General features: G+C 40.8%; 1 protein-coding gene across 3 annotated transcripts in view; it reads right to left on the reverse strand.

Moving 5' to 3' along the window:
* Positions 1 to 23,709, reverse strand: part of MTSS1 (MTSS I-BAR domain containing 1) — a 1,668,097-nt gene that overhangs the window by 456,575 nt on the left and 1,187,813 nt on the right. For all 3 annotated transcript variants that reach the window (XM_044066600.1, XM_044066599.1, XM_044066601.1), the window contains exon 5: positions 14,968 to 15,059. In XM_044066600.1, the coding sequence (XP_043922535.1) occupies positions 14,968 to 15,059 (92 nt within the window). The remainder of the gene's footprint in view (positions 1 to 14,967; positions 15,060 to 23,709) is intronic.

Consider the following 23,709-nt stretch of genomic DNA (forward strand, 5'->3'; position numbering starts at 1 on the left):
GTTATGGGGAAAACTATGTAAAGAAGATTTTTTTAAGATATAAAAAGTGGATAAAATAAACATGGATATGGCTAAATATGTATACTGTAAGAACAGCGGTTAAGAATATGTTAAAAAATATATATAGAAGTTATGTACTTACCATAACGTTCCATGTGAGTTGTTTATCTCGCCTTTATTCTCACTGATGGGTTTGGAGAGACACGGCCGATAGTAAGCTCAAGGTTTGCCAGTAGCTCGAGACCAGCCCCTTATCCCACAATGCACTGCTGGAATTACTTCAGATCTTGTTTGCTGCGAATAATAGTCTATACATATATATACATATATACAACCCATACATACTCTCTTATATATATCTACGAAGAACAGTTCCTAAAGGGAAAGAAGAAATATTGAATAACCAGGATGGCTCCAGCCTCTAATTCAACAGTCAGCCAGGAGGGGGAAGGAGGGAGGGACGTGAGAATAAAGGCAAGATAAACAACTCACATAGAACGTTATGGTAAGTACATAACTTCTATATGTGAAGTTGTTAAATCTCGCCGTTGATTCTCACTGATGGGTAGCGTCCCTAGAACCCTCAACCCTGGGTGGCTCATGGGAGTATGTTCTTCAGTACCACAGAACCAAAGGAAGACCTGTCCCTAGAAGCCTTATCTACTTTGTAATGTGTGATAAAGGTATGAGGCTTAGACCAAGCAGCTGTAGCGCAAATATCATCAAGGGACAATTTAGCTTGAAAAGCAGAAGAGGTAGACAGCTCTGGTAGAATGAGCTTTTGGTTTGTGCGTTAAAGGCATGTTCGCATTTTCATACACAAAGGATATACAATCGGATAACCATTTAGATAAGGTTGTTTTAGCCACTGCTTTGCCTTTTCTTGCTTCTGAAAAGGATACAAAAAGTTGATCTGATTTCCTAATATCCTTAGTTCTGTCAAGATAAAATCTGAGCTGTCTGTGAACATCAAGTTTGTGCAGCATATATTCCAATTTGTTAGAGTGGTTGGGGAAGAACACTGGTAGTTCAATGACCTAATTGATATTTGACTCAGAACAGACTTTAGGTAAAAATGAGGGGTTTGTTCTGAGAGATACTCTATCAGCATGGAAGATCATGTAGGGTGGTCTGATGGATAATGCTTGAAGTTCTGATACTCTGCGGGCAGACGTAATGGCCACAAGAAAAACTGTTTTCCAAGATAAGAATTTTAAAGCACAAGAAAAAGCTGGTTCAAAGGGAGGAAGAATAAGTTGAGACAGCATAAGGTTTAAATTCCAGGGAGAAAAGGGAATTTTGATCGGAGGCCTCATATGAAGAACGCCTTTAAGGAAGGTTTTGGATAATTTATGACTCATAATATTTGAGCCATCAAGAACAAGGTGAAAATTTGAGATAGCAGCTAACTGAACTCGAACTGTAGCAGCTGCTGCCCCTTCCTTAAAAATTTTTGTCAAAAATTCCAAAATGGAAGATAGCAGAGCTCGAAAAGGGTCAATGTTCTGCAGGTTGGCCCAAATTGAGAACCTTTTCCATTTACTGCCATATAGTTTCCTGGTAGATGGCTTGTCAGAAGACTAGAGAATCTGTCTTGTATCTTCTAAAATCGAATGATGCCTGGCAATTAGGGGAAGTGGATTAGCCAAGCAGTCAGTTTCAGGGACTGCAGAGAAGGATGAAGGTCCCCTGACAGGTGCATCAGAAGGTCCGGAACTGGGTCCAGGATCCATGGATCCTCCAACAGATGATGGTGGAGAAACAGAAACCAAATCTGTCAAGGCCAGTAGGCGGCTATGAGTATAACCTTCCTTCCCAGCGATTTTGCTTTCTGTAAAAATCTGGGTATTAATGGGAAGGGTGGAAATGCATAAAGGAGACCCGGGGGCCAATTGTGTATCAGTGCATCTCTCGGGGGATGACCCGGAGGTGGTATCAGGGAAAAGTAGTTTCTGCATTTTGAATTGAAGTGGCTGACAAAAAGGTTGCAGCAAGACTAGCCCCATTTGCGGAAAATCAACTCCGCAACCTGTTGTTTGAGAGACCACTCATGAGGGAGTAATATTGCCCTGCTTAGCTTGTCCGCTATGACGTTGGATTTCCCCGGGATGTGCGTTGCTAACAGAAAACGCTGGGATGACACAGCCCATTGCCAAACCCTGAGGGCTTCTCGACAAAGGGGGTAAGAATTGGTTCTGCCTTGTTTGTTCAAGTACCAGACTACTGACATGTTGTCGGTCTGAATTGCAATAGTCCCTAGAGGGAGAGAGTCCTGAAAGTACTGCAACGCTAGAAGTACCGCTCTCAGCTCTAGAACATTGATGTGCAGATGTGATTCTTGATCTGTCCATGTGCCTTGGGCAGTCTTTCCCTGAAAACGCCCCCCCCCCATCAAGGAAGCGTCCGTGGTCACAGTGGCTAATGGGAGGGGGGGGGGCAAAGGGTCTTCCTACTGCAACATGAAGAGATGTCAACCACCACCGAAGGTCTCTCCTGCAAGAATCCGTAATAAGAATCATGTGGTGCATTGGTAGTTTCTGGTAAGACCACTGAGCGAAGAGGAGCCATTGAAGGATTCGCATATGCATCCTTGCGAGTGGTATAGCCAGGATTGCTGCTGCCATCAAACCTAGTACTTTCAATACCTCCGCTGCTGTAGCTTTGTTTTTTGACACCAGTGAGCTGACATTTTGGTGGAGAAGAGAGACTCTTTCAAAAGGGAGACAGAGTGGTGGTTGAGGTATCTAACTCTGCTCCTATAAAAACGGTATGCTGAGATGGCGATAAGGCAGACTTTTCGAAGTTGATTGTAATGACTAATTGATGGCAGAGTGTCAGAGTGTATTCTGTTGCCTGAGTCAATTGATGCCTGGTGGTTGCGGTGAGGAGCCAATTGTCTTAGTATGGAAACACCTGAAATCCTAGACACCTCAGGTGAGCCGTGACCACTGCCATACATTTGGTGAACACTCTGGGAGCTGAAGTGAGACCAAAGGGCAGGGCTCAAAACTGGTAATGATTGGCTCCCAGCCGGAAGCGCAGATGATCTCTGGAGCATCTGTCCATCTATATGTGATAGTACGCGTCCTTGAGATCTATGGAGCACATCCAATCGCCTTTCCCTAAAAAGGGAAGAATGGACTGAAGCGTGACCATACGGAACTTCTCTTTCTTTACGAAGTTGTTGAGTCTGTTGAGGTCCAAGATAGGTCTCCAGTCCCCTGTTTTTTTTTTGGTACCAAAATAAATCTTGACTAAGTTCCGAATCTGACTTGGTGTGCTGAGACTAGTTGGATGACTCTTTTTTTCTAGCAATCTGTGGACCTCTACGATTGCTTATTCCCTGAGATTGGGTGGAACATCTGGGATTTTTTGATAGGAATGGGTGGAGTAAAGAACGGTATGAAATATCCTCTGGAAATGATGCTTTGTACCCAAGTATCCGATGTTATGTTTAGCAAGGCTTCTGGGTACAAAGACAAGCGACCCCCGACTGCCTCCAGAGCCGAACAGTCGGGCCTCCTTTCAGGGGCGCTGGTAGGACTGACCAGACAACTGACCCCTGTCACCCTGTTGCTGCGGACCCCCTCTGCCACGGGGGTGGCGTCTTCTGTTATAACCCCCTCCTCTGCCTCTAGAGGGGGTTTCACCACGTGTGTCCTGAAAGGATGCCTGAGTTTTTCGGAACCACATTCCCCCCCTAGGGCCCTTGGTGTAGGGCCGAGTAGGAGTCAAAAAACGGACTCCAACGGCAGATAAAGTCTTGCCTTCCTGCTCACACCTGGTTAAAGTTTCCTTTACTTTGGGCCCAAACAGTGATGAGCCATCGAATGGGGTATTAATAAAGGAAAAAACAAAAAACGATGACCAAAACCAAGTAAATGCAAAAGTATGATCCACAGCAGGAAAAAGTGAGAGCCAGGAATTAATATCCAAAGAACGTTTTTATTGAACCACACAACAAGTCTATCAAGTGCTTTCGCTCAGTGCAATACTGAGCTTTATCAAGATAAAAACCATAAACAGCTGATCTTATTTAAACAAATGGAGAATGGTCATGTGATCCATTAACTGAAATTAATTAGTAGCTTGTTTTAATAAAGGAAGACTTGAAGAGTTCTGCAAAGGAACAGAGACGCATCCAGACTTGTCTGCGAAGAGCAATGCCCGAACTAGCGACTCTACTCGAACCATCAGCTGCACAGGATATGAGACGCATGGACGAGTTCACTACTGAGTTTAGGGTAGTGAGCTGGGCGTTGACTTTGTTGGCCACTCCTGCAGCTACCGTACCCTGGAGAGCATCTCCTAGCTCTTTCAGGAGATCTCTCTGTAGTCTTGTAAAATGGGTTAAGTAGTTCAGTGATCACAGAGAAAAAGTCGCTGAACTAAACATGCGCTTCCCATATCTATCCATAACTCTACAATCTCTGTTAGGGAGATGGATAGAAGAGGATGCCTCAGATACTTCCTTTTTGGTGGCTGTAGCTACCACCATGGCATCCACAGGCACTCCTTTTGTCAAAAATGGCTTATCTACTGGGGCAGATATGAATTTTTTGGGTCTACGAGGGACAGGTTCCATGGCCTCCGGTGACTCCCACGCCCTACGAGAGATCAGATCCATGAGCTCGTCGTAAGGCGGAGACACCCAAGAAGTGGAAGGTTGAGACCCAAAAGCCTTCAAGAGCACAGACTCATCCTCAGTAGGGGTCTTGGACTGCCAATCGCCCCTCTGACTAAGGATCTCTAGTATCTCTGCAAAGGACATATCCTCAGAGGGGGATCGAGGGGACCCTTCTGACTTATCTAAGTCCATGTCAGATGTCAAAGACTCCTTTGGGGAGTCTAAGTGCCTTCTCTTGCACAGTCTCTTCCTGGGCATATTCTCAGTGGGAGGATCTGGGGAGGTCTCAGAAGAGCAGGGGACACCCTGTGGGGGTACGTGAGGCTCGGGGTCTCTACGCTTAGAGGGGTCGGTAGATGCAGAAGTAGACACAGGAGCTTGAGGGGAGAGGGAAAGCTGAACCGATGCTGACGTTGTCTTTGGAGACAAAATTCTCCTCATAGCATCGAAGGCACCACGGCTCTGACGAGAAGGAGTGGACGGACCCGAGAGCACCGTCCGATCTTCCCGCACCGAAACCCTGGGCTCCAAGCCTGAGGAAGGAGCCAAGCTCATCCGAGCCGAAGCCCCGAGAGGAAGAGTCGGCACCGGGAGAGCGTCGGCTCCGAGAGCCCTCAGTCGGCGCCAAGGACATCCAAGTAGATGGAGCCGATAACCCCGGTGCGGGTATTGGCTCCAAGGGTTCAACCACCATCGGTTCAACTTTCTTCAGCTCCGAGAGTCCAGTACGGCTTGGAGGAGGAGTACACAAGTCTGGTTCCATGATCTTCAGCACTGACGAGCTGGTCAGGGCTGACAACAATTTGGCAAGTCCTGGTGCCTGTAAAAGCTTCGGCACTAGCCGATCCATGTCCAAATCTGAATGGCTGACTGAGGACTTAGCAGAGTGCACCAAAGGTGCTGACTGGAGCAGAGGTGAAGAAGGAACTTCAGAGACCGGTTCCAGTACTGAGAGCTGGCTCCTAATCAAAGGTACACTCAGTTCCGATGACTGTAAAACCAATGACCCTCCTTCTGAAACTTTAGCCTTTTTGGAGACCTTATCTGATGACTTAGATTTTGAGGATTTGGAGGATGTACTAGCACCTTCATGGATACTCAAAACTTCCGAAAAAGATTGCTGTAGCAATCCCCTGTCTATAAGTTTCCTCCTTCTCTCCAAGAGGACTCTTGAAGAGAAGGAGTGACAAATGCTACATGTGTCTTGGAGGTGCTTGGCCCCCAGGCAGTAGACACATTGAATGTGTCCATCAGTGACGGACATTTTCTGCCCACAATCTGGGCATTTTTTGAATCCCGATTTGGGATGGGATCTCTCCTTATCATCTGACATACTGAAGAGAAAAACAGTAAATTAGATTCACAAACAACTAAGCCCAAACCGGGCACTATCCACAAAGTATTATATATATATATATATATATATATATATATATATATATATATATATGTATAAAAAGCCCACATAATTTCCAGCACTCCAAAGAGATAAATCCAAGCCAAGGTGTAAAGAAGTTTATTAGGCTAACCGCCCAACTAGAACACAGACCGGTGGCCGGTTTCGCTCACAGCGTCCTCACTGAGTCCTTTGGAGTGCTGGAAATTATGTGGGCTTTGTGGTTATTTGCAATCCGTGCACCATTTTAGTTCCGTGCACTTATTCTGTGTTGGTATGTATATATATATATATATATATATATATATATATATATATATATATATATGGGTCCCCTTCACATGGTCGACAGTTCATTTGATTGACTTTTATTTGGTTGACAATTCATATGGTCGACAGGCAGATTTGCCCCCTTCCCCAATGTTGTGCGACCCTGGAGTTGATATATATAGTTAGGGGGGGTGTGGGGGGCATAGCCCCGCACATAAAACTGCTTGTCGATCAAATGAATTGTCGACCAAATAAAAGTCAATCAAATGAACTGTCGACCATGTAAAGTAGACCCATTTGTATTATATTTATATATATATATATATATATATATATATATATATATATATATATATATAAATATAATACAAATATGGGGCTAAGAGGCCTACAGTAAAAGCCTAACTACTAAAGGGATTAATAGTAGGAAAAGGGGGCTAAAGGCCCACACAAACTAAGAAGCCAACAAGGCCCTAATTTTTAAACTATTTAAACTATCTAAATATAATATAACTAACACACACTAGATATATATATAGCAAAAAGAAAACTTTTTAAAGACTTGCTGTTGATTTGTTTCTAAAATGGTCTGAGCTAGCTGGATCACCGAGATCTCTCTTGCCACGGCAAACTAGATCTGAGGTAATTCCAGCAGTGCATTGTGGGATAAGGGGCTGGTCTCGAACTACTGGCAAACCTTGAGCTTGCTATCGGCCATGTCGGAGCCGAGGATCGGCTCAGAACCCATCAGTGAGAATAAACAACGAGATTTAACAACTTCACATAAAAAGTTTTTAATGTTATTTAGGTTATATGGAATGAAAAAATAAATGAAATTATGGTTAATGGTAAATTGATTTTAGCAACAATAAAAACTGTCTTTCGGCATTTCCTGGTTAGGGGTCGCCACAGTGGAACTCCGGTCCGCTAAAGATTGGCAGTGAATTTTTACGGTGTCGAGTTGCCAGCCCGGCACCCAACCTTCAAGGAAGACACACTCACACACGCACGCACCTACCTGCATGTCTTTAAATTCATTTGACCATGGGGAGGACATGCAGACTCCGCAGAGAAGATGCTCCAGCCGAGAATCAAACCGGAGAACCTCTTGCTGTGAGGCGACAATGCTAACCACAGCACCACAGCGGCCTCAATATTAAGTAAAATCAGATAGTGGTTACGGAAAAAGGAGTGGGAGTCTAATAAGGATGAAAATTTAGTATGATTGTGTAAACAGACTGGTATATCTATATGTTTGTAAATATATAAACATTTTATAAATTAAGAGTTATTTTTATATATAAATAAAGGACCCCTATTCTAGTCAATATGTGCCATGGATCTTTTACAGTGTCCTGAGCTACCACCGTCTCAGTTTAATATCTGTTCCAAAGAATGACACACTAGGAGTGCAGCAGCACCTGATACTGCACTGCAATGTCAGCAATCTATTTAGTGTGGGGATATGACCCATAACCTTCTGCATCAAAAGTTAAGTGTGCTACCTGCTGTGCCACTCACACTGCAACTAGCTGGCTCCACGGCATAGAAAGATAAAGCCATGACCATGACCCAGTCAACTTAGGTCTGAGTAGTGGCCTGGCACTGGAAAGTGAATGTGGGGTGAAGACTAATGAAAAAGCTACATCTCCTCACTTCTTCTAGGTGGTTGGATAAATTGGATGAGCAGCGACTGCCATGCAGCATGACATGTGAGAATTTACAGGTGCACATCACCATAAAGGCAGGGTCAGCTCTCTTGTATCACCCTCATCTACTCTTGTGATGTCACCAGCATGTCCAGATAGGATACGGACAAACCCAAAGCCTGCCATTTACCAGAGTGCCACAATATCATGCCCATCTTCATCCTTGTTCCTCTACCCAGTTGTGGGTGAATTCAAAGAGAAACAGCTGAGAGGCTTTTTCTTTTTTCAGAGAAAGGGCCTATACAGAGAAGGCCCCATAACTACACTGGTACTGTTAGAACACAGCAAAAGGTAGCTGGTGGGGATAAGAAGTCAGGGGTAGCTGACAGCAGCAGTCCCTCAGGAGCACTATGATACTGCACACTCTCCCTCCTCTTTGCCTCCCAGAGCTACTTTGAGCATCCATGCTCTACCAGAAAAGTCCACTGTGTACAAATCGGACACAGAAAATATTGAAATAGCTAAAATTAGCATGAATCTGTGGTACAGAGGGGGATGGAGTCCTTACTGAGAGGCATGAGAATGAGATTTAATTAATGGCCCTAACATTGGAGGAGCCAAGCAGAGAGGAAGAGGAATGAAGTGATATGGCCTGCTTACCGCTACCGGGGGGATAAACATGCACTCAGGGAGGCATACTGGGTGGTGCGAAATCCCTACTGGAGACTGTCATTGCCAGAAGGAGGGGTACGGCTGCTTGGGAAGAATGCCGTTTGTGGAACAGAGGGAACATCCGTCATGGGTGAACCATTACACATCTGTCCTGGGCACTTATTCAACTGTGCACAGCCAGAGCCAGGAAGAAAAGAAAAAAAATACAAACCAGCCCTGACAACTATCTTGATGGCCCCTCCTAGTCAAACCTCAGCCCGGTGATGGCAAAAAATGGACCAACTCAGTACGAGACGGCTGACTGTTGTCAGATTACAGAGGTACGAATGTGCAAAAAATTAGCTAAATTAGGAGAAAGTACAGTTGTGTACCTACCATAAAAGTAGATGTTGAGTGTATTCACTGTTGCAGTCATTACACTTGGTTCTCCGTCGGCAGGCGACCTGCAGTCGGCCCGAGTTCCAAAGTCTTGGTCCGGCGTCGGTTGCTGTTGCCTCTTCCCTGATGTCAGAGCGCCAGGGGTATAAAAGTTGCAACCGACGCCATTTTCTTCAGTTTTTCTTGCCCCAGATAGGAACCTGAAAAGATAGAAATATGCCAAACAACCATGCATATTGTACTATAAACATTTCCTTCATCTACAAGCAAATACACCACATAGGTTGTATAGAGTTGAGAAGCACAGAATAGTCCCAGCAAAGAGGGGGATGGAGGGTGGGTAACCTGGACTGCAACAGTGAATACACTCGCACATCTACATTTATGGTAGGTACACAACTGTACTATGGTCATTGTGTTTCACTGCTGCAGTCATTACACTTGGGTAGAATCCCAAAGCTGAGGTTGGGTGGCTGGGTCTAGATTGGATTTGGTGAGGCTAACAAGCCCTGCAGAACTGTAGTGGCAAAGCCTGCTCTGGATTTGGAGTAGAGAGGTAGGTGGTAGTGCTTGGTAAAAGTGTGCACTGAGCTCCAGGTTGCAGCTTCTAATATGTCTTTGGTTGGTACTCCTCTGAGGAAAGCTGCTGAAGTGGCTGCTGCTCTGGTAGAATGAGACCTAATGACCTTAGGCACAGATTTGCCATGTTGTGCATAACAGAAGCGGATGCAGTGTCCTATCCATTTTGAGTTTTGTAACAGGTTTTCCTTGTGATCCTGCAGCATATGCTGCAAACAGTTGCTCAGTTTTTCTGAAAGCTTTTGTTTTGTCCAATTAAAATCGTAGCTGCCTGTGTATATGCAAAGCGTCCAGTAGTCTTTCCCCTTTATTCTGGGGATTTGGGTAGAAAGTAGGTAAATAAATGGTTTGGTTTAAGGCCACATTGGAGACCACTTTTGGCATGAATGTTGGGTTCGTCCTAATAGAAACCCTGTCCTGATGAAAAATGAGGAAAGGTTCCACAGCCATCAATGCCTGTAACTCTGAGACTCCTCTTGCTGAAGTTATTGCTAGGAGCAGAGCAGTTTTCCATGACAAGAATTTTAGATCAGCTGTGCTGGCTGGTTCAAATGGAGGCAGTGTTAGTTTTTCTAAAACAAAATTGAGGTCCCAAGTAGGTACTGGTGCTCTCCTAGGGGGTCTTATATTCTTTGCCCCTCTGAGGTACTGTCATAGTAGAGGATGTGAAAAAAATAGGAGGATCCATATTCGAATGAGCTGAAATGGCAGAGACATGGATTTTAATAGATGAAAAAGATAGGCCTTTGTCCAACATCTCAGTTAGGTATTGTAAAATCTGAGGTATATTAGGGACCAGTGGGTCGAGCCCTTGTCCATGCACAGAATCTCTTCCATTTTTCTGCATAAGATTTCCTAGTGCTGGGTCTCCTGGCTTCCAAAATTACATATATAACAGCTTTAGAGAGAGGTGCAGTCTGAGTGGCTACATTATCTGCCATGCTGCCAGGTTTAAGGTTCTGAGTTGACTGTGCAGAATCTGATTGTTTTGCTGTGTCAGAAGATGAGGGATTTGAGGTAGAGGCCAAGGTGGGCCCTGGGACAAAGTCTTTAGGATTGGGTACCAGTACTGGCGTGGCCAGTCTGGTGCAATCAGGATCATTTTTGGCCTCTCTTGCTTGACTTTTAGAAGCACCTTGGTGAGAAGAGGCATCGGAGGGAAGGCATAGACTGTCAGGTTTTTCCAGCTGAATGATAGAGCATCCACTTTCCATGCTTGAGAGTGATGTCCTTGTGCAAAATTTCTGTATTTGGTAATTGTGAGGGGAGGCAAATAGATCTATGTCTGGGCGTCCCCATTCCCTTGTTATCATGTTGAACACTTGTGGATTTAGCTTCCATTCGTGAGGATCCATGAGATTTCTGCTTAGTTCGTCTGCCAGTGTATTTTTTGTTCCTGGCAGGAATTGTGCTTGCAGATGTACCTGGTAGGTCAGTGCTGTGTTCCACAAAGTCATGGCTTGTCTGCATAGGGGGTAGGAATGTGTGCCCCCTTGCTTGTTTATGTATCACATAACTGTGGTATTGTCCATCTTTATTAATAGGTGACCTGGATGTATTAGGTCCTTGAAGGCTGTCAGGGCATTCTGTACAGCTAGCATCTCTTTTTGATTGATGTGAAGATACATTTGTTCCTTGGGCCACGTGCCCTGAATACATTTTCCTGCCATATGTGCTCCCCAGGCATAATCCGATGCATCCGTTGTTACTGTCTGCCTGGCTGTAGGTAAGGTGAAAGGCTGTCCCTTGTTGTGGTGACAGGCCTGGGACCACCATTGAAACTCCTGTTGTAGGCAGGGAATCAAGGTTATGATTGTCTCTAGGCTGTGACAATGCTGAGTCCAAACACTTTTTAGATACCATTGTAGTTTCCTCATATGCAGTTTTGCATATGGAATTAGTAGAATGCAAGATGCCATGAAACCCAGGGCCTGTAGACTTTTTCTTGCAGGGAGCTGGGTCTTTGTTGCCATCATTTGAAAGTAATGAGTCAGTTGCCTTTGTTTGTCTGGCGTGAGATAAGCCATCTGGGCAGTTGTATTTAAGCTTGTACCCAGGAATATTATCTCTTGAGAGGGTGCTAGTTTTGATTTCTTTTCGTTTACTGTGTACCCTAGGCAAATTAGCAATCTTTTTACAAATGCCAGGTGCTTTAGAAGAATGTCCTTGCTCTCTGCTTGAATAAGGCAGTCGTCCAAGTAGGGATATATTTGAATTCCTTTTTGTCTGCAAAATGCAATTACTGGTGCCAGGCATTTTGTGAAGACCCTGGGCGCAGTAGATAAGCCAAAGGGCAGTGCAGAGAATTGGTAATGCACTGAGCCTGCTATAAATCTGAGGTATCTTCTGCACAACTGTCTGATTGGGACGTGCAGGTATGCCTCCTTGAGATCCAAAGTAACTAGCCAAGCCTCCTTGCTCAGCATGGGCAGAAGTTGCTGTAGTGTTAACATTTTGAATTTTGGAACATCCAGGAAAGTATTCAGGATGGACAGGTCCAGTATTGGTCGCCAGGCTTTGTCTTTTCTGGGTCTAAGAAAAGTCGTGAGTGAAATCCTTGGCCCTGTTCTTCTTGTGGAACTTTTTGAATAGCTCCCATATCCATAAGAGCAGCAATCTGTTTTTGTGCCTCTGCCCATTGGTTTTGTGGCAGGTTTGGCATACCTTTTGGTTTTGGAAGCATGTGGAAGTGGAACCTGTATCCCTGAGAAACTATATTCAGCACCCATTGGTCTTGAGTGATCATGTGCCAATTTTTTGAGAAAAGTACTAGCTTTCCCCCTAGGGGTGCTGTCAACTGGTAAGAGCTTGGCATATGCAGAGGGAAGTCATTGTGACTGTTTCCTATAAGGTTGTGATTTGTCTTCTCCTCCTTTGGGGGCTGAAGCACCCCATTGTTTAGGTCTGTAGGAGCCTTGGGGCTGAAATCTGCCTCTTGGGTGTCTGTATCTGCCTCTTTGTGGCCTGTCTGACAATGGAAAGGACCAATTTTTTGAAGGCCAGTTTCTGCTAAATCTAAATGGTTGAACATGTAAGAAATCTTTCACAGTTTGCATTGACTTTGCTTTATCCTCCATTTTCTTTAACACCTCTTCTGCCTTAACACCAAACAAAGTATCATGCTGTAGTGGAGCATCCAATAATTTTACTTTTACATGGTCAGGTAAACTTTGTTCTTTCAACCAAGCATGTCTTCGAATAACTGAGCCTGTAACTGCGGCTCTACAAGAAGCCTCTAATGAATCAAAACCACATCGCAGTGTATGCTTTCCCACTTGTTTAACTGCATGCAATAAATCCTGCATTTCTTTACTGTCAGGACTTTCTACATTTGTAACCATTTTCTGCTTTAACAATGACATGAGATACTGTTGATATTTAAGCATGTGAAACTGACAGTTTAAAGCTCTTACAGCTAAAGTTGCAGAAGTGTAAACTTTTTTCCCCCATCTGTCCAAAGCTCTGGAATCCCTATCTGAGGGGACAGGATTTTTGGCAGTGGAAGCTTTAACCCCTTTAGGACCCTGAGAAATAGTTTCTGGGTCTGCTGCGGGGTTTTTGTAAATAAATTTATGAGAGTCAGGGACCCTGTAGTACCTGTCTGGCTTTATTGGTGCCAGGGGCCTGTATTGAGGCAATAAAATGAAATCCCTGAGCCTTTTCTTGGATTCTGAGTAATCCTGGCTCTCCCAATGGAAATGCTCCCTCATGGTGTGCAGGGTTTTCCCAAAGGAGTAATCCTCAATCGGTGAGGCTGAAAGAATGGACTCTTCAGCATCAGAGTCCTGACATAGGGAGGGAGAGAATAGCTCTGGTCAGAAGAAGAATCAGAGGAAATGGAAACCTGATCAGAGGAATCATAATCAGTGTCTTGCCTAGGCCTTTTGTCAGGAGGGGGATGGGAGCCCCTGATTAAAGTAATAAGGTCTTCGGCCATTTTAAGCATCTGTTTCTTTGGCATGGATGACTGTTCTGGAGAAAGCTGCACTTGTTTCCTTGTCTTTAATGGTGTTTTTGACTTTGCCTTTGCTGCTGTAGTAGCTTTAATTGTAAGCTGTGAAGGTCTGAAAACACCCTCAGAAGCCGGGGCCTGCTCAGCGGCTCCGGACCCATCTGAGGGTATAGTTTCCGTAGGCCCAATACCTTGAGTTTCCACAGACCTCAGTGTCTCCATGTGGCTGTCGGTTATGGCCTGTGGCTCTGAGGTAGCGGGTGCCAGGGGCTGCGAAAGCACGTCACTGAGAACCGGCGAACCGGCGACTGGCCTAGAAGAGGCTTCGTCGTCAGTTTTGGACCTCGGATGCCTGTCTTTTTCTTTGTCTTTGCGTTTTTTATACAGTCCAGTCATCGGTTGTTCTGACGGCATTATGTAATTAAATCTTCGTCCAAAATAATGTAAAGCAAAATCAAACCGATGTTTAATAGTGCGTTTATTGAACCTAGCACAAAACCGACAACAAGTAATGACGTGGTCAGGGCCTAGGCAAAGAATGCAGTAAGAGTGAAAGTCCTTATAAGGTATTTGCTTCCCACAAGAAATACAATTATTAACTTTTACTGACATCGGTCTGGAGCAAGAAAAAGTTCCCCAACGAGGTACTTAGCTTTATTGAAGACTTCGGTTCTGAAATTCAATTTTGAAAATCTCAGGAGTCAGCCGACCGGCACTTGCAAACTGTTTTTGCTTTGGGCACCGTGCGGCAAGAAAGACTGAAGAAAATGGCGTCGGTTGCAACTTTTATACCCCTGGTGCTCTGACGCCAGAGAAGAGGTGACAGCAACCGACGCCGGACCAAGACTTTGGAACTTGGGCCGACTGCGGGTCGCCTGCCGGCGGAGAACCAAGTGTAATGACTGCAACAGTGAAACACGATGAACATCTAGGGGAGCACTGATTCTATGTCCCTCTGTCGGAGGGCAGAAGTCCTCTTGAGAAAATCAGTTGCAAAAATCTATACTTTCGCTTATACTCACAAACAGCCATTGAAGACATAACTGCCATTTTATCACTGATAAAAGGCAAATACTGCCAAAGCAGACATCATAATCTCTACCTGGTTCAAAAAAAGATTTACATGTACAACAAGATGAGGATGTAGGTTGGTAGTCATTGTGTGCTGTTTTCACCTCCTCAAATAGTTTTTCAGTTCTGCAATGTAATCCTGACCTTCCTAAATACATAATGCAATTCTTAACAGCAAATGGCAAAAGGTTCACAATGGCTAAATGCTGCTCAGCCGACCTTACAGCAGAAGGATGACTAACACCCACCAGCTGAAACGGTGTGCTAATTCAGCAAATAAATGTAGTCATTTTACGCAATGCTAACATATGCATGCAGATATTTACAACAAAAACAAAAAATAAAACACTTTTAGAAAGGATTTCAAAGTTACCTTTTGCATGGTCCTTATCTAGCTGATTAGCTGCCTTTTTCCATTCTTCCACCTGTTCCTGAAGTGGATTTATTAAGCAGTCTATGAAAGCTCTGTATGAAGAGGAAAAAGAAAGCTTAATCAGCAATGCTTTATCCAGTCAAACAAAAAAAAACAACTTTCCAGGTAAGTGTTTTTACAAAGTATATTACCAACATCTAGTCAAATTTAAACTAAAAAAAAAAAAAAAAAACAACTTTCCAGGCAACTGTTTTTACAAAATATATTACCAACATCTAGAAGTTAAAAAACTAAAATACAATTTGCAAAAATAAACATTTTAATTTATTCATATGCTTTATTCTAGCCGGGCATCATTTTCTTTAGTTCCTGTATGACCACGATTCTGGAATACCTTCATGAAAGAACTCTACGTATAGCAGTGTGTAAGTGTCAAATGTAAAGCTATATGACACAGAACATTTACTTACTCACTTATTTAACTTAATCACATACTGAGAAACACCTTGAATTTCCAAATATTCATTTTTAACATTTGAAGTCTCATGTGCTTTAAGCAAAGTATTGCACATTTGATGCATCAGTACCTCACCACGTGTTTTTTAGCACCCTCTCCAAATAAGAGCAACTCAGAGAAGGGTGGCAAGGATGGGTTTCATTTTTACTACTTTCCCCTTTTCTATAAATTTATATAACATTGAAGGTACCACATTTAAATATTAGTGATCTAAGGGCACAGGGAGGCATATAAAAACTCTGGTTAATTAGCTTTGTTGAAGCAATGATATTGAATCTTGTGGAGTTGCATTCTTTTTTTAACCTTCTGTGGGGCCTTACCCAATGTCTTCCCTACCAATGCCCTATCAGCTCATTTGATCCTCCAGGGGTGGGAACTAGATATCCCTGAACTAAGTGAGAGACCTCCGACACACTCATTTATTCCCCAGAAGGAAAGAGTTGGGCCCATGGAGGTCCCCACAGTATCCATCCTAACTCCAACCCCACAGGCAGCCTGCTGATTCCCAGTGGTGGACTTGCTGGGGAATGATATGCATGCACCCACTCACCCCTTCCCTGCCTCAAATACACATGCACCACTTAACAGCACGGCCCTGCCCTGGTCTCTTCTTCAAGTGATCTCCTCCTCTCCAGTACACATCTCTAATGTGTGGGGCCAGGTCATCTCCCTTCCCTACTGATGGAAAAGCTCCCTACTCCCCCTGGGCAAGCTCATATCAGTTACTTTAGTCCATACTCCCCCAAACTCCCCCATCAAGTCCCTCCAATGTCCATGTTACTAATCAAGCATGATTTGACTACATCAGAGTCAGGGTTTCATCTGTCTACATCACATAGTCAGGGCTATGAGTTGGAATTCTTGTGGAATTTTAATGTTTTTCTTGCAATATTTTGAGTCCCAGTCCACAATAGATCACAGTAACTGAGTTGTTTCAGTGAAGCAGGATGTCACGTGTGCATCGTTATAACAATGTTTTCTCCATGTACTACCAGTGTCTGCAGAGGATGGAAACAGCAGGTTGCTATCCTGGAAAGACTGTACCCAAACCTGCACAACCAAGGTTATTACACAATATCATCAGTAGAGGGCAATACTGATGACTAGTCACTTGGAGTGAGTCTGTCAGATACTGGTCGACCTGGTTACCCTCACATGAAGGATAACACGGTTTGTCCAAAAGTCAAATGTCCATGGTTCTGTTTGCATAGCAGTCTCAGTTGCTTCTGTGCATCAACAACATGCAGAAGCTTTTCATCCTCATTCTGGAAGTTAGGTTTAAACACTGGCAGCTGGTTGGTTTGCTACAGGCTAAGCTCTGATACCGCCTTGAGTACGGTATAAGGGTTTGTCCTTAGAGATACTCTGCTCACATGGAAGACTGTTGGGTTCACCTGCATGACAGAAAATCAGCACACCAACATTCAGCAACGGAAAGTGAGAACATCCGTCTACAATCTCAAAACAAAAACAGCAAATACTGAATGCCTTTTTTAACACTATTAAAGTGTCTTTTGCAGGCTGTCAAAGCCTCTTGTACCCCTTGAAATGGGGGCTTTTCTGCCTGACTGGCATACCCTGAAGTGACAGGAACTTCTTTTTAATTTCAATAATTTTTTCTTCACAGGCAATGACTCAAGAAATCATGTCTTCAAGCAATCTTTTATTGGCTGCTTCTCAGTTAACAGCCTCTATGATTTTACCAACATAAAACGATTCACATTCTGTACATGTGGCCAGGTATACTAGATCTGTCATATCACAGCTTGCCATCCATCTAATCTTATAATTTTTCAATGTTATAGGTTGAGTGAAAAATTGTATTATTATTTTTATATTTACAGTACACATAAGATCTACATGGATAGGTGCCAGTTTTCATATATTTCATACCTTCATTGACTTGACATAGTTCTTTATAGCACAAATGTTGCTTCAGATTCAAACTATTGTTATAACTAAACATAGGTGTGTCTGTTAGATAATTTTCAATTCATCAATATGTGTTAAACTATGCCGATTTTTTGATACAATATTTTGCACTGCCTTTGTATGTTAAAGTACCTAATGACACATGAATGGTGTTAACATATAATAAACATACAGCATGTGCATATTGTAAATATATAAATAGTAATACAATTTTCACCCACCCAATAATACTGAAATATTATGAGATTAGGTGTTTTGCAACCTGTGATACAAGACATCTGGTATACCTGGCTACCTGTACAGAATCTGAATTGTTTTATGTTGGTAAAACAAATTGTAAGTTAAAGTACAGAATCTGTCTACATCTATATGATATTAGAAGGAGTAATGAGCAGAATGCCCTATGTAAGCACAGTGCAGAAAAGTTTCAAATGATGGTTTTAATTTTCTAGTTTTAAAAAGTGCATTTTTAATGTATGTAGGGATGGGGATATTCAGAACAGAATGGAAAGAAGGGAATAGAAATGGCTACATATACTGAGAGCAGATCATAGCTCAGGTCTCAAACTTACTGGAAATATAAAATGCATACAGAAAGCACGACACAAGGTAATTATACTATCATGTTTGCAATATTTGTATGTGTATGTTACATATTGTTTCACATGCAGGATTATTGTTTTCAAAAATGTATTTACTGAATACTTTTAAGAATGCATTTATATTATTATAATTAGATTTTTATGTACTGTAGCTTAAGGTGTGTTGGGCATTTAAGAGTTTAATGTGCATGATTACGTCATATGCTTTGCACAAGTTTCACGTATTTTAAATGGGACTAGAATGCATTTCTTTGAAACAGATGACAAATCGCTTGCAAAACTTATTGGATTGTGATAGCCTGTGGTTATTAAAACTTTCTGTGATGTCCTGAATGGCTTCTGTTTTTTACACTGTCACATCTAAAAAAGTTATTTCTAGTTTAGTCTTATACATTTGAAACTTTAAAATGACTCACCGAACCATTCATATAGTTAATAAACATTCCATTTCATCCTTGGAGGCTGCTTGTATCAAAAATGCCAATAAAATAAGTACAACAGATAACATTAAAACACTTTTCCTCCCTATAAGTCATAACTAAATTGGCATAACTGGGAGCCATAGTGGCCCCCGCCATTACGCCCCTGATTTCCTGCCAATATTCCTACTTGAATACAACAAAATTATGGTTAAGTATTTTATCCAACAATTCCCATGGAAACAGATGTCTTTCTTTCTAAGCTGGAATATTTTAACATATGTATAAACCTTCATCATTGGTTATAACCATATATAAAGACTTTTCATCTTTGTTTTTATCTCTTGAAATGTAAGACTGATAAGTTTCTGAAATGTTATTGCCTTGCCACTCTTGTACCACTTAAAAATCTATGTAGAAAATCTTTGATGTATTGTTAAATATTTTTACTTTATGTATATGTATATTCAACACTGTAATTTTTACTGTACCGGAGCTTTTCTCCCCGGGCCTCTACTGTAAACGGATATATATCCAGCTAGACTAGCCCGGTCAACAAATGTAAAATAAATTTACCATTGCTTTTTAAAGCTTATTTCAGAAGTCAAATGAATCCCTAATGTATATGCTGTTGCTACATGTACATTTTTAATTTTCTGTTCTGTATATAGCCAATGGTTCATATTTAGAACCAGCTTCGTCTACAATTGGTCTAGATAGTAGGCTGTCAGCTCCTTTGTGTACTCTGAGTACAATAAAGATAACCCCTATTTTGGGATTCAGAATGTCTAAACATTTGGCAATTTCCTGTGATATACAACTATCTACAAACCATGCCTTACAACCATGCATCATAATGCCTATCGATGCTATTAACGTCAATGTTGCAAATGTATACAAATTCTTATCAATTAGTATTACTCATTATATGAACATATTCTGTCATATCCGTGACTACTAAAAAAAACATTTGCCAACTTATATTATTTGTATGTTCTCACCATAATGTAAAATCCTTAAAATATTTTTCTAAAATTAAAACATCTATTTATTTATTTCACATTTGTTTACCATGAAAGTCCAACTTGGAACAAGACAATTCTCAGCGGAGACCCAGGGAGAAACACTCCAGACACATGTTTTTGTAATGTTGGAGGAAAACGGAGCACTTGGAGGAAACCCACACGAACGCAGGGAGGACATGCAGATTCCGCACAGAAGACACCTCAGCCGAGAATAAAACTGGAGAACCTCCTCTTGCTGTGAGGTGACAATGCAAACCGTTGCACCACTGTGTCATATAATATACAGAATATGCTTTCCTTGAAATAACTTATTTTTTCCATATAATTTCTTGAATGCTGACACAATAGTTTAGAAAGGAGGGTTATATATACTATTTTGCTCGATATTAAATTTGTTATTACTAGAAGGTATTAAATTCTCAATTTGATCATATGAGTAAATGCTTTTAGTTTTACAACTGCTTGTACCAATTTGTTTCTTCTACAAGGAACTTTATATCTCTGAAAAGGACTGCTTTCCTTGACCTTAAGACATCCAACACTATTCACCATAAGGGAATAATTGACACAGTACACATATTAAATGTCACTCTATATATAATTCAATGGCCAAAACACTGGCAAACAATAGGACACAAGTCAGAGTTGAGGCTTACCCGCCTATCCAAATGGGAGTTACCAGTGGTGTCCCACTGGGCTCTGTAATGGGGCTACTTGCTTTTGATTCCTCTTTTCAGATATAAAAATGGGAAATGAGTTCTAGATATTCAAATATAATGATGACGGCAAAACACGTCACATAACTGCTTCAATAAAAGATGCCAAAGTTCTCCATGATAGTCTACAAAAAACACATACCTGATGCAGTGGTAGTGACAACATATTTAATGTTAGTAAATCTAGTTTCATTAGACTTGTCAAAAAAGTATATTAAGATTACAGAATTAAAGGTCAAATCATAAAGAAATTAAATGACACCATCATTAACAATTTAAGAACAATGGTAGACCAGTAAGCAATAACGTCTGACAAGATGGGTATTAAAAGGAAACAATGGACTACCCAGAGCTGTTGAGAGACCTGATACTGCACATGAAGGGTCTCAACAACCCTGGCAGGTTCATTATTTCCATGTAATGCCCGTCTTGTATGACAATATTGTGTTTAAAAAATGGACTATCACATTGCCTGGTATTTGCTTTATTTGGATACACACTTTTTTAATATTTTTGTATATAAAATACTTCCTCTGCCTAATATTTCAAAGTTGATGTTGCTGCAGGACAAGTAATTGTTGTTGGAGAATGTATTTCACAACTAAAATATACATCATGTAAGTATTCAATAATGGAGACACACACACACACACACACACACACACACACACACACACACACACACACACACACACACATACACTGTTACATACACACACACACTCAAAAAGATGTACAGAAGAGACAGCCTCTCAAACATAATCAGAAACTATGCACGCATGCGAGTGTGCAAACACACACACACACACACACACACACACACACACACACACACACTCAAACAGAGATGCAATGCACAGAGACTCACACAAGTTTACAGAAAGAGACAAACACACACACACACACACATACAGACAGAAATATGCCACTAGGTTACCACAACTTTCTTGACTAAATATAAATCAGATACCGCAATGCCCGCCCCCCACACAAACTCTCTCTCTCTCACACACACAGACACACAAACACCCACACCTCCTTTTGTTCCTTTGCTGCAGTTAACTGCATTACTTTACTTTTTTTTAATTTCCCCATTCTTGTTAAATATGACTTTTTTAAGCCAGGAATAGCAAGTGTAAAGTAAAATGACAGCTCCTTTAACTGCTGCTACTGTTACTTCTGTTATTTGAATAATCCTTCTACTTTTTCTTTTCTTTGTTGTTTATTTCATGTTCACTAAACATCCACATTTAGCAAGTGTAAACAAGATAGTGGCTGTCTTTTTCTTCTCATTTCGTGCTTCATGGTGGCTTAATATGCTTCAGTGAAGCTACAGACCTGTTATCAGGGTCTCCTTGTATAATACCTTGTTGGAGAATGTTTGTTCTTTAAGATGGGACTGTAAGTAAGAGTATGTGCCTTTCAAAGCCAGAAAAGCATATTCTGTGCACCCCACAATTCTAAAGGGCACAAATAGCCACTGAGACCAAGGTACCATTTTATACATACCAACCCAACTCATTACTGAATGCAGTGCTGTATTTTGTAGCAAGTCATTTAAAACAACTTAAAATGGTACGATTCCTTACTAGAAAAATCACAGGACTGGAAAACTTGCACTATTCAGAAAGGCTTTAGGAAGCATCACTATATTGTATTGCTTCTAAAACACTGAGAGGTGAAACTTGCCTAATTTATAAGGCAATATCTTTTTTTTCAATAATAAATCTTTATTCTTTTCCAATTGTTAATACAATACTACAACATATGTACATTATATACATGAATGCTTCCAACAGTTGCATAAGATTATTATACATTAAGATAAAATTCTAAAAGGGTATTAAAAAAAAAAAAATCTAGTATCAATATAAGGCTTATCTATATTAACCTCCATATTAAGTATGTACTTCCCGGGGAAAAGTGGATTAGAACATTAAGCTAACACAATGTTAAAGATTTGCTCCCATATTTTTGTATTATTTATATTTTTCTTATGATCTTTAATTAGTAATTTATGTGCTAAAATATGTTTTATTGCTACACTTTTAAAGTTTTCCCATGAAGTCTGAGATGGATTCAGCCAATTTGTAGCTATATAAAGCTTCATTAACAAGAAAATATTTATGAGTATGGTCATTTGGGATCTGTCCAAGTTATTTGGAGAAATATGAAGAATCATAAACTCCCACGAAAGTGTGGACTGTTGATAACCCATTTTTTGTAATTGAATTTTTAAAGAATTCCAAAGTTTGAATATACATTTACAGCTCCAGAACATGTGTAAAAGGTCAGCCGTTTGATCGATACAATATGGACATTTAGGTGAATTTTTAGAGTTGAATTTATGCAGACTGAGACGAGTGTAATAAGCATTATTAAATATCATCAGCTGAGTAAATAATAGCTTTTGAAGAGATACTGATTTTAAGGTTAAATTAATTGCTTTCAATATTTTATAATCATCAATCGGTAATAATTTATCCTTCCAGTATTTGGATAAGAGTATTTGGTTATTATATTTCACGTCTTTTATCAAATTATATGAAGCCGTTATATATTTGAAGTCCTGCATAAGAGTTTGCCATAAGTTTAAACAAATGGTTAAGTCTTCTTCTTTAATTTTGAAATTACTAAAATAACTTATTGAAAGATCCTTTAATTGTCTCATTATAATTAAATAAGAGTTAGGAAGGCTCATCTCTCTTAGCATGTCGTGTATTGAGATACCAAGAAAAGGATATAAATCAAGTATGGTTAGATCAATTATGAGTGAGAATTTTTTAAGATCTATCAATTGATTACTGATTTTCAAATTCGGGTTCTTGTGAAATGGTTGGAAAGTCATCATATACTGTAAGAGATTTAGTGATTTAAACAGGTTTTGTATTGATATTATATATAATCTAATATGTTCCATCAAAGCGTACATTTTAAAGGTATCTTTATTTAAAAAAGGTAATGCCTTAAAATTAATACCCAATCTAACAGCATGTTTGTAATTCAGAATCAACCACTTGGGTGACCATTTAGTGCTGGACATGTCAAAGTTAACCACTCTTAGAATTCTATTAGCATTTATTATTAAATAATATGTTTCAAAATTCGGTAAGTCTAAACCACCCTTATTTTTCGGAGTCATCAGTTTATCATAAGATATTCTAGTTTTTCTAGGTTCCCATACAAATCTACCTAATTCCGTATGAAGTTGTTTAAAGAATTTCCTAGAAATTGAAACTTGAGTAGCTCGAAAAATATATAATATTCTGGGGAGTACATTCATTTTTAATAATTGAAGCCTTTGCCATTATTGGTAATTTCAGATTATTCCATTTTTTTAAATCAGACAATATATGATCCCAAATTAGCTTAACATTGTTCGCATAAAAGTCTCTATTATCTGTTGAGAAAAGAATACCCAAATATTTTATTTTTTCTTCGGATTTTAACTGACCTACCAATGGTAAAAGTGAAAAGGGTGTAGGCGTCTTTAAAGGAAATAAATTGTTTTTTTTTTTTATTTATTTTGTA

Source organism: Protopterus annectens, chromosome 3.part1, assembly GCF_019279795.1.
Source record: "Protopterus annectens isolate FY-2018-M chromosome 3.part1, PAN1.0, whole genome shotgun sequence".
Taxonomy (NCBI): domain Eukaryota; kingdom Metazoa; phylum Chordata; order Ceratodontiformes; family Protopteridae; genus Protopterus; species Protopterus annectens.